The sequence below is a fragment of the Sceloporus undulatus genome, chromosome 2 (genome assembly GCF_019175285.1).
Source record: "Sceloporus undulatus isolate JIND9_A2432 ecotype Alabama chromosome 2, SceUnd_v1.1, whole genome shotgun sequence".
Taxonomy (NCBI): Eukaryota; Metazoa; Chordata; class Lepidosauria; order Squamata; family Phrynosomatidae; genus Sceloporus; species Sceloporus undulatus.
The window spans coordinates 6,435,436-6,447,402 of record NC_056523.1 but is presented as its reverse complement, the minus strand read 5'-3'; the positions used below and the strand labels follow the sequence as shown (position 1 = coordinate 6,447,402).

Here is an 11,967-nt window from a genome sequence, read left to right as displayed (position 1 = left end):
CTATCCTGCCTTTCTCTAAAAAATGTGTCTTTTTCAAAGGATGTAAAAGTACCACTCTGTCCCAATTTGGTCAGGCCTCATCTGGAATATTGCGTCCAGTTCTGGGGGCAACAATCCAAAAAGGATGTTGAGAAGCTGGAGCGCAACCAAAATGGTGAAAGGTCTAGAAATCACATTCTATGAGGAGCAGCTGAAGGAGCTGGGTAGCTTAAGAGGTGATATGATAGACCGGTTTAAATATCTGAAGGGATATCTGTTTTGAGTCTAGAATTTGTTTATTGTTAAAAGCTACAAGCCATCGCAATTCAATATAATTAAAGTAAAATAGAAACAAATGAACTACAAGAACAATAATAAATTTAAAATAGCATACATGTAACAAGCAAGTGAAACAAAAATATACAAATGCAAAAATATAAAATCATCTTTAATATAAATTAAATTAAAAGCCCCTTGTCAGGTACCATGTATCTTCATGAGCTCCATATAAATTCTTATAAATGATTTTGATGTCTAAATCTTTAACTTACTTGTGGTCAAGGCAAACGTTGCAACCATAATGGTGATATATACATCATTGCTCATCAATTCAATACAAATCTGCTCAAAGGGAAGTTGACTGGATAAGGTGCAAAGAATATGATTAGGAAACTTTGTCTAGGGGCCATATAGATAGGGCATTACAAAAGACAGTGGTGCATGTCCTCTACTTCCCCTGACTCACAAATACAAAGTCTGTGATGCACTGGAGTAATATTGTATCTTCTCTTCAAGTAGGCGGACGGCATACACTGAAAACCTAGGGCTGTAAACACTTTTCTAAGTGGGGACAGGGTCAGGTTTAAAAATACTGTTCCATTGCAAAAGGTGTTTTATATAGTGGGTAGAATCATAGAGTTGGAAGAGACCGCACGGGCCCTCCAGTCCAACCTCCTGCCGTGCAGGAAATCCAAATCAAAGCATCCCCAACAGATGGCCATCTAGCCTCTGCTTAAAGACCTCCAAGGAAGGAGACTCCACTACACTCTGAGGGAGTGTGTTCCACTGTCAAAACAGCCCTTACTGTCAGGAAGTTCCTCCTAATGTTCAGGTGGAATCTCTTTTCCTGCAGCTTGCATCCATTGTTCTGGGTCCTGTTCTCTGGAGCAGCAGAAAACAAGCTTGCTCCCTCCTCAATGTGACATCCCTTCAAATATTTAAACAGGGCTATCATATCACCTCTTAACCTTCTCTTCTCCAGGCTAAACATCCCCAGCTCCTTCAGTTGTTCCTCATAGGACATGGTTTCTAGACCTTTCACCATTTTACTTGCCCTCCTTTGGACATGTTCCAGTTTTTCAACATCCTTTTTGAATTGTGGCGCCCAGAACTGGACACAATATTCCAGGTGGGGCCTGACTAGAGCAGAATATAGTGGCACTATGACTTCCCTTGATCTAGACACTATACTTCTATTGATGCAGCCTAAAATCTCGTTTGCCTTGTTAGCTGCCGCATCTCATTGTTGACTCATGTTCAACTTATGGTCTACTTGGACTCCTAGATCCCTTTCACACGTAGTCTCGTTCAGCCATGTGTCTCCCATCCTATATCTGTGCTTTTCGTTTTTCCGCCCTAAGTGCAGTACCTTACATTTCTCTGTGTTGAATTTCATTTTGTTAACTATGGCCCAGTTTTCTAGTCTGTTCAGGTCATTTTGAATCTTGATCCTGTCCTCTGGAGTATTAGCTACTCCTCCTAATTTGGTGTCATCTGCAAATGTGATAAGAATGCTTCCAATTCTGTCATCCAAGTCATTGATAAAGATGTTGAATAGCACTGGGCCGAGGATAGAGCCCTGTGGGACCCCACTGGTCACTTCTCTCCAGGATGAAAAAGAGCCATTGTTGAGCACCCTTTGGCTTCGGCCAGTCAACCAATTACAAATCCATGTAACAGTTGCCTTGTCTAGCCCACATTTTACAAGCTTGTTTGCAAGAATATCATGGGGAACTTTGTCAAAGGCCTTACTGAAATCAAGATATACTATATCCACAGCATTCCCCTCATGAATGACTATGGCATGTTCTTAAAGATATGGGAGTGCCAACACATCTGATAGTCTTGATGAGGAATCTGTACTCAGGACAAGAGGCTACTGTCAGAACAGTATACAGAGAAACAGAATGGTACCCAATTGGGAAAGGAGTCAGACAAGGCTGCATCTTATCTCCCTACTTGTTCAACTTATATGCAGAACATATTGTAAGAAAAGCAGGCTTGGACACAGAAGAAGGAGAAGTGAAAATAGGAAGAAGGAATATCATCAATCTGAGATGCGCAGATGACACCACAATACTAGTAGAAAACCTCAAAGACCTAGAACAACTACTAAGAAAGATTAAGGAAGAAAGTGTAAAGGCAGGCTTATTGTTGAACATAAAGAAAACAAAATAATGACCATGAAGAACTTACACAAATTTGAATTAAACAACAAAGAAATAGAAATAGTAAAAGAATTCTCATATCTGGGATCAAACATTGATAGAAATAGAGACTGCATCCAGGAAATCAGAGGAAGATTAAGAATGGGAAGGACAGCTATGAAAGAACTAGAGAAGATCTTAAAATGTAAGGATATACAACTGAGCAAAAGTTAGAATCGTACAAGCCATTGTATTCCCTATTGCCATATATGGATCTGAGAGCTGGACAGTTAAGAGGGAGGATAGGAGGAAAATCAATTCATTCAAAATGTGGTGCTGGAGGAGAGTTCTAAGGATTCTACTGATAGCCAAAAAGATAAACAAATGGGTCCTGGAGCAGATCAAGCCAGAAATCTCCCTAAAACCTGAGATGACAAAACTCAGGTTGTTGTAGTTTGGACACATCATGAGAAGGCTTGAATTATTGGAAAAACCAGTAATGCTAGGAAAGGTAAAGGGGAATAGAAAGAGAGGAAGGCCACGTGCAAGATGGATGGATTGGACACTAAGAGATCACAAGTAGGAGTTGAGCAAAGTAGTGCAGGATAGAGGGTCTTGGAGATGTCTCATCAGCAGGATCGCCAGGGGTCAAGATCGACTCGAGAACAGTTAACAACAAATCAAAACTGGGAAGTATTCTAACCCAGTCTGATCATGAACAACATCACTTAGATGAAAATTAAATAAAAAGGGAGCCAGAAAGCATCCTTGTCAAACTCCTCTACCTGTTGGGATACTATCTGATAATAGTCCCTTTGCCCCAAGTCCAACTTTAAGAGATGTATTAGTATGCAACAGTTCAATTAAAAAGAGCACCCTTCTATCAATATTAGTGGTGGCTAACTTTGGCCAAAGACGTTCTCTGTCAACAAGGTCAAAAGCAGAGCTTAAATCAATAAAGGTGTCAAAGAGTTCTCGTCTACCTTTTTGGGAATATTTTTGAATCACATGATAAAGGATAAAACATCGATCTATTCTGGATTTGCCTTTCATAAATTCTGCTTGATCTACTGCAATAAAGCCCACAACTCCTATCTACCCAATAAATATTTTGAATATAATTTAGACATGATACTCAGTAATTTTGGGTCAGCCATGGAACCTTTTTGGTGAATAGGGACAAACATATTCACACTCCAGCTCTGAGGGATTTTTCCATGTTGGTTAATACAGTATACGTAAATAGGGAGGCAAGTACTGGGGACTACCAACCAGGATTTGATCTGAATAATTCTCCAGGGAGCATATATAGTAGGTAGGGAATTAATCAATTTATTAATTTCATCGGAGTTACTGGGCAACGTGACAGCATTATCCAGAATGTGACAGAGGTTCAGGATCATCCCAGAAGTAGGGGGGGTGCAGTAAAATGTGTAGAGAAGCGGGCCTGTCATTGCACAGAAATAATTTGGTTATCATTAGAGCCATGTACATTTCCCTTTTGCCACCAGGGCCCAGAATCTAATGGAGTCTCTTTCCATGAGTGCCTGGCCTAGCTCTATACAAATTGGATGTACTGTACATATTCTGCCCTTTTTTCCCTGAGTAAATTTTTATACTCTCTTGAACCTATAATTTTCTAATGAATCTTCAAAGGGATATCATATTGAGGATGCAGCAAGCAATGGCGGCTCCCCTTCCACATGGAGGCCGCCATGACGACGTCACGACCGTGCTGCCTCTATATGGGGCGGTGCGGACGTGATGTCGTTGGTCCGCGCCAGGGCGCTTAGTGCACCCGTTTTGGAGCTCCTTCCTGGTTTGCGGCACCGCTTTGCATCGCTGGGTGCAGCCTTCAGATGGCCCAGCAAAGCAAGGGAGAAAGGGGCTAAGCGGCCCCTTTCTCCTTCTCCCCGTCGCCGTGGGGTATCCTTGGGGCTTGAAGCCCCAAGGACACCCCTTTTCAGGCTGCGGGGAAGCAGCATTTTACCACTTCCCTGCAGCCTGAAAAGCGGCGGATCAGGGCCTCAGCGGCTGCTGTTCTGGCAGCAGAGGTCCTGATACACCGGGGAAAGGGGCGGGTACAGCCCACCCCAAATGGGTGGTCTGTAACCCGCCTCGGACACAGAACAATTGATGACAGTGGAAAACACTCCCTTGCAAAATGGTGGAGTCTCCTTGTTTGGAGGTCTTTAAACAGAAGCTGAATGTCTATCTGTCTGGTGTGCTTTAATTCTGTGTTCCTGTATGGCAGAAGGGTGTTGGACTGGATGGCCCCGAGAAATCCTCCAATTCTAAAATACTATGAATGAGGCATAAGGCAGCTTACAACGTATTTAAAAACAATATAGGTTAAAACTATACCAAAGCATAAATAAATATATAAATAAAATAATTTAGAAGTAAACAATAGATCAATGTAAAAACATTACAAAAATATTCATTAAAAGACAAACCTTAATAACAGCTTCCTGCAACGTTAACAGCCCACTCCAGTCACCTTAAAGAAACCAGTCTTTCATTTTGATTAGCCTTCTGCCTATTTGACAGGCAGATATAACAACACCCCAATCCACCTAAGATTGTGTATTTGTAAAACTGGAGTAGTGGAGAATATTTAACATTATCTTTTACATTGCCCTCTCTATACAGCTCTTAGACAAAAGTTCCTTGATCATATTTTACATTCTCTTTCTGAAAGATCTTGTTCCCAGCAGATCTGTATTCTTTTGGCTGGTAATGATGGATTCATTAACTCCATGGTGATAACATTTGCTTTAGCTGCTAGTAAGATTAGACTTAGTTTTCAAGATGGGAATGATGATTAGAAGTCTCATTTGCCATATGTTTTTATCATTATTGTTGTGTTACTGTATCCTATTGATGGGATTCTTTGATTCCCCCCCCCCCAAGATATTCTGTGCCTTGATCCTTTTATATTGCTTTTGTATTCACTGTCTGGTCCAGAATCAAATTGTGATGGCTTTTAGCTTTTAACAATAAAGTTACTCTCTTTTTATTGGTAGTTGGAAGTAACCAAAGCAAAAGCTGGAGGAGACAAAGTAAGCCCTTTGAGGGGAAACCTCTAGGACAGAGGAGTTCCCCATACAGTGCTACACACCAGAACTTCTGTATCCTGCAATTGTCCACTGGAGCCTTGACCAAGGTTAGGCAGTTTAGGACTTCCTGTGAAAAAATATCTGAAACCTACCCAACAGGAAGGGGATGACCTAAAACTGTCAAAATGCAACATGATAGCAGGCAGAGGCAACAGTATTTCACTATCACTTGCAAGCTGATTTGATCTAGCATGAGAAGAAAGGTGCCTTACCTAAGGAGGCCACAATTTCCAAATTCTCCTCCATGACTTCACAATGCAGAGACCTTTGGTCTGGATCCAGAAAGTCCCACTCTTCATCGCTGAAATACACAGCCACCTCTTCAAAGGACACCTAAACAATAAAATATTCCCATCAACCAAACATATAGAAGTAAACTGGGAAATAAAATTAAGTACACTAGTTTGGAGCTGCTGAAGGAGCCCTGGTGGCGCAATGGTTAAATGCTAGTACTGTAACTTTCCGTTAGTTGCTAATATGAGTCCCCAGCTTGTTGGGGGCAATTACTTTTACCCTTTGTAAACCCCTTAGAGAATGCTTAACTGCACCAATAAACAGTATAGAAAGGTATTTGCTGTTGCTATTGCTGACTGCAATTAATTTTTTTCTGTAATAGCACTCAAGAGTCACTTTAGTGAACAACTTTGACTTAAAAAAGGAAAGGAAGAGGTTCTTCCTGGCCCAGAGAGATAAGCAGGGAACCAAGGAACTGACCCTGACCCCTTCTTGGTCCTCCAGGGAATTTGGCCCCTACCTGATCCAGGGTCACAGAAGCTGGTCTCAGTCTGTGAAAAGGAAGAGAGGAGCTGGGCTCTATTGACCATGGCTGTGTTTCATTGCCTGGAAGGAAACAAAACACAAAACTGTTCCTCTGCTTCTGTCTGATGTGACATGCAAACAAGGACAATAAGCAAGGGAAATAAGCAAGATGAACTTGAACTTCTAGCACAATAACGCAAATACGATAAAACAAGCAACAATGAAACTCATGATGAGTCTCATGATTGGAATGTAGTAATAGAGGTAACCTCTTTAACAGAAATAGGCCAAACACAGAAGGAGGAGCAGCATTATATGTCAGATGACTTAAATCCTGGAATCCATGGGGAGAGCATCTGGATAAAAATGAAAGGGGAGGGAAACAACAGGGATGTTATTGTGGGAGTCTACTACAGACTCCCAAGTCAGACGGAGGCATTGGATGATGCCTTTCTAGAGCAGATGACCAAACACTCAGAAAGGAAAGATGCAGTAATGATGGGTGATTTCACCTATCCTGATATTTGTTGGAAATCAAACACAGCCAAAATATTAAGGTTTAGCAAATTCCTTACTTGCCTGGAAGACAATTTCATTGTCCAAAGGGTGGAAGAGGCAACAAGGGGGGTCACCTATTTTAGATCTGATCCTAACCAACAGGGATGACCAGGTTAATGGAGTTCAAGTGGTGGGATGCTTAGGTGGGAGTGACCATGTTCTCCTGGAATTTGTAATACAGTGGAAAGGACAAGCCAGGCATAATCAGACACACATTCTAGACTTTAAGGAAGCTGATTTCAGTAAACTCAAGGAAATACTGGGGGTAATCCCAAGGTCAGGAATAGTAAAAGAGAAGGTAGTTCGGAATGGAAAGGAGTTTCTCAAAAGGGAGATACTGAAGGCACAATTTCAAACAGTTCCAATGGGGGGTGTCTAAAGAAAGCAGGATGAATGACTAAAGATCTTTCAACTGAGCTAAGTTTTAAATGGGAGAGGTATAAGAAATGGAAAAAGGGAGAAATCACCAGGAGGAATTCAAACAAATGGCTAGCACATGTAGGGGTAATGTCAGAAAAGCAAAAGGACAGAATGAGCTCAGGCTTGCTAGAGAGATTAAGAATAACAACAACTGCTTTTGGGGGTATGTCCATAGCAAAAGGAAGAAAAAGGAAATGGTAAGACCACTGCATGGAGAAGATGGTAAAATGGGACAAAGTAAAGGCAGAATTACTCATCACTTTCTTTGCCTCAGTTTCTTAGAAAAGGAAAAGTGTGCTCAACCTGAGGAAAATGGAGCAGAGAACACAATAGGAGAAATCCAGCACAGAATAAGTAAAAAGGAAGTACAGGGATACCTGGTTAATCTAAATGAATATAAATCTCCAGGACCAGATGAATTACATCTAAAGCTATAAAAAGCACTGGAAAATGTAATCTTGTAGCCATTGGCAATAATCTTTGAGAACTCCTGGAGAACAGGAGAACTCCCAGCAGACTGGAGGAAGGCAAACGTTGTCCCATCTTCAAAAAAAAAAAAAAAAGGGGGGGGGGGGGAGAGGATCCAAACAAATACCGTTCAGTCGACAGCCTTCATGAGCAGTAATCATAGTTTTTTGTGGGTTTTTGGGCTATGTGGCCATGTTCTAGAAGAGTTTCTTCCTGACATTTTGCCAGCATCTCTGAAGATGCCAGCCACAGATGCTGGCAAAAGGTCAGCAAGAAACTCTTAATAGAACATGGCCACATAGCCCGAAAACCCCACAAAAAACTATAATTACCGCTCAGTTAGTCTGAAAGCAATACCCCTTTGGAATGGCCTGCCACTGCCCCTTTCCTTGCTGTGTAATTGTGTAATTGCCGCAGCCATGATCCGGCATTTTTCCAGCCCTAAAAAGAACAGCAAAATGACTCTCCTTTTGGAGCCAGAAAAAGGGAGCCTTTGCCACTGTGGTGGCCTTTCCAGTGCTCTTTTTGACGTGTGTCATCTGGACACTGTGCCAAAAGAGCACCGTAACACCACCTGCCATGTGGTTGGGTGCATGGCGTGATGCTGGCATCAGGGCAGTGTCGAGGCCCAAGCTTGACTCAGGCTTGCATCCTTCCGAGGTCGCTAAAATGAGTACCCAGACTGTTGGGGGCAAATTAGCTTACTTGCTAATTAGCTTACTTGCTGTTCACCGCTATGATCTTTGGAATAGCGGTATATAAATAAAAAAACAAAACAAAATCATGCAGACACCACACCCTCACTCTGCCCCAAGGCCGGCATTAAATGCCGATCTGTTCAACCTCTGTGACTGTTAGGTGGGTTTGTAATTGTTTGACTGGTAGAACGCAAGGGTGCTCAACAATGGCTCCTCTTCCTCTTGGAGAGAGGTGACTAGTGGGGTACCACAGGGTTCTGTCCTGAGACAAGTGCTATTCAACATCTTTTTTAATGACTTGGATGAAGGAATAGAGGGCATACTTATCATATTTGCAGATGACACCAAATTAGAAGGAATAACTAATATCCCAGAGGACAAGATCAAAATTCAAAACAACTTTAATAGATTAGAAAGCTGGGCCAAAACTAACAAAATTAATTTCAACACGAAGGGTGGGAAAAATGAAATGCACAAATATAGGATTGGAGACATGTGGCTTAAGAAGATGTGAAAAGGATCTAGGATTCCAAGTAAACCACAAGCTGGCCACGAGTCAACAGTGTGATGCAGCAGCTAAAAAGGCAAATGCAATTTTAGGCTGCATCAATGGAGATATAGTGTCTTGATCAAGGGAAGTAATAGTGACACTCTATTCTGCTTTGGTCAGGCCTCACCTGGAATAATAACCATAATAATAAACTTTATTTTTACCTTGTCTCTCTGTCAAAAGACAATTGAGGTGGCTTATAATTAAAAGAATCCATACAAAACCCAATATCCCAGTTCATCCCTCCCTCCCCTAAAATGTGAATTAAACAAATTAACCATTAAAATAATCAATTAAAATAAACAAAAAGTAAACAAATACAAGCAAATAGGGCTACAGCATATTCAGTGGCAGAGATGGAAGATTCAGACTGGTGGTTGTGTACAGTTCTGGGCACCACAATTCAAAAAGGATTTTGACAAATTTGAGCGTTTCCAGAGGAAGGCCATCAAAATGGTGAAGGGTCTAGAAACCATGCCTTCTGAGGAAAGACTTAGATAGCTGGGTATGTTTAGCCTGGAGAGAGACGGTTAAGAGGTGATATAAGAGCCTTGTTTAAGTATTTGAAGGGGTGTGACATTGAGGATGGAGCAAGCTTGTTAGGAGCTGCTCCAGAAACTAGAACACAGAACAATGGATGCAAGCTCCAGGAAAAGAGATTCCACCTCAACATTAAGAGGAACTTCCTGACAGTAAGAGCTGTATGACAGTGGAATAATCTCCCTAGGAGTATGGTGGAGTTCCCTTTTTTCGAGGTTTTTAAACAGGAACTGGAAGGCCATCTCTCCAGTGTGCTTTGATTGTGAGTCCCTGCATGGCAGGGGGTTGGACTGGATGGCACTTCCAACTCTATGTTTCCATAATAAAGAGGCAGTTATTAGAGATTGGAATGACCAAGAGGTTGGTTGGAGAACAAGAAACTATTATCATTAATTATTATCCTTTGTTTCTATAGTGCCATCACTACATATGGCAATTTACAACTAAAAGAACAGGAAAACAGTTATATACAAAATTCATGTAAACAAATTATGGAAAAACTTCAGAAATATATGTGAAGGAAGACTGACTCCCAAAAAAGCTTATCAGGGAAGCCCTCAGAAAAGCAAAATACCCTTGAGGACTCACTGGCATTTTCTGGGCATGAATATCCAACTGAGGGTGGAGAGGTTTCTCAGACTCTAGTATTTAGCAATAAATACAGTGCAAGTCCCAGGCTCTTCATAAATGGAAAATAAATAAAAGCTAAGGAGTGTCATGTTATCACCTCTCAGAATCAGCCCTTCAGCTGCCTTTCTGTAGGTTTTGTATCTTTGCCATGAGATACACCAGCTGTGTGTTTCCATCTATGTATAACTCAACCCCTTTTTAGTATAATGGCTACTATTGAAAGGCATCTCTTTAAACACCTGAAGAAAAAAATTTACTGGGTATTGATCCCTTCCCCACATAGGCTAAAGAGAGCACATATACAGTCCACCTATTTCAGGCACAGTCAAGACAAGAAGATTAACCTGGGAAGCACCCACTGATTCTTTACCCATTATGGTGATGCTTCTCTCATCTGGCTGTACCATCCACTTGCACAGGACTCTCTCTCCAGAGTCTGAGAGAGCCTTCTCTGCCACAGGAAAATCACCAGCCTCTTCTATAATGAGCTCCTTGGGGAGGAAAAATAGTAGCAAGTGTCACAAAGAGAAAGATCAGAAAAGACAAAAGATCAGGAGAGGGTTTGGATCTTCCCTCCATGATGATTTCCAGAAAATACTGAGCAATAGTTTGAGCTGGAGGCTTACAGTATCTTTGAAATTACTAAGATAAAACTCTTTCTCACCTGTTGCTTTTCCTGCTTTCTCTCCTCTGCCTGGCTCAGGAGGAAGCCTTCAGCCAGGGCCACTGCCTGGGAACTGGTCTCTGCCCCACATTCCCTGACCCAGGCTGCCATCTCTGGGGGAAGGATGGTCAGGAACTGCTCAAGGATCACTAGGTCCAGGATCTGGGCTTTGGTGTGTCTCTCTGGCTGCAGCCACTGATGGCAAAGAGCATGGAGTTGGCTGCAAACCTCTCGGGGGCTGTCGGCATCCTTGTAAGAGAATTGCTTAAAATGCTCCTGCTTTATCTCTGAATTTAATGTATCTTCTGCCAGACTCTTCTGTGTGGTTTCTGGGCAGAACTTCCCACTGATCCCACCTTGAAGACATGGATCACCCTTTGCTAACTCAAGGCCAGCTGAGCCTTGCTTTTCCATCTTTGACTGCTGCTTCCAGACAGGTTCCAAGACAGCCAAAGAGGTTCTTCTCTCTGCTGCCAGAGTTTCCTTCAAGTCAAAGGACTGGATTCCTAGAAAGAAAAATGTTTCATGAATGAGGCAGGGTGAACACTCTCTTGAAGTAGAGATGATTAATGCTCAGCTTTGCTCTAGATATTTTGTCCTAGTTAGAGGTGTCCTATCCTTCTGGGTCACAGTCTTAAATCTCAACTCTATCCAGCATCCATCCAAAGGCTGTGTCACCATGAACTCATTCCCCAATCTCTATGCTTCCCCTTGTTAAAATTCTTCTGCATCAGGAAAAAAAAGCAGACTGAACAGTTGAAGAGACTCAGCAGAAGCTTAAACATCAGGCAGGCTCTTTTTCCACTCAGTAGGTCAATTCAGAATCAGAGCCTGAGGAAAAGGAAGCAAAGCAGAGGCTCCTCCAGTCTTATCGAAAGACAGTGGTTCCGGCATCTGGCCCAAACCCTTCCCCTCAGACGGTCCATGAGGCTTCCACAATCAAGGCCTCGGGAAGAGAACAGCATAACACTGCTGTTCAACAGAACCAGAGACCTGAGTGTTGCCACAACATCTTTGGCTATCTGAACCTTGTTTGTACATTAGTTAAAGCAGAACAGTTTGCTCTCAAATTGTTATGTAATTTTAAATTCTATACTGTTTAATTGTCTTTTAAGGGGGGATATTTTGCATACACTGGTGCCTCGGGTTACGAAAT

At 42.0% G+C, this 11,967-nt stretch overlaps 1 protein-coding gene across 1 annotated transcript in view; it reads right to left on the bottom strand.

The window, feature by feature from the left end:
• LOC121924255 (oocyte zinc finger protein XlCOF6-like) overlaps positions 1-11,547 on the bottom strand; it is a 13,583-nt gene extending 2,036 nt beyond the window's left edge. Inside the window, exons 1-4 of the mRNA XM_042455550.1 lie at positions 10,812-11,547; positions 10,518-10,638; positions 6,279-6,364; positions 5,737-5,857 (exon numbers count right to left, since the gene is read on the bottom strand). Coding sequence (XP_042311484.1) covers positions 5,737-5,857; positions 6,279-6,364; positions 10,518-10,638; positions 10,812-11,225 — 742 coding nt within the window. The 5' untranslated portion in view covers positions 11,226-11,547. The remainder of the gene's footprint in view (positions 1-5,736; positions 5,858-6,278; positions 6,365-10,517; positions 10,639-10,811) is intronic.
• Between the last annotated feature and the right edge of the window lie 420 nt (positions 11,548-11,967).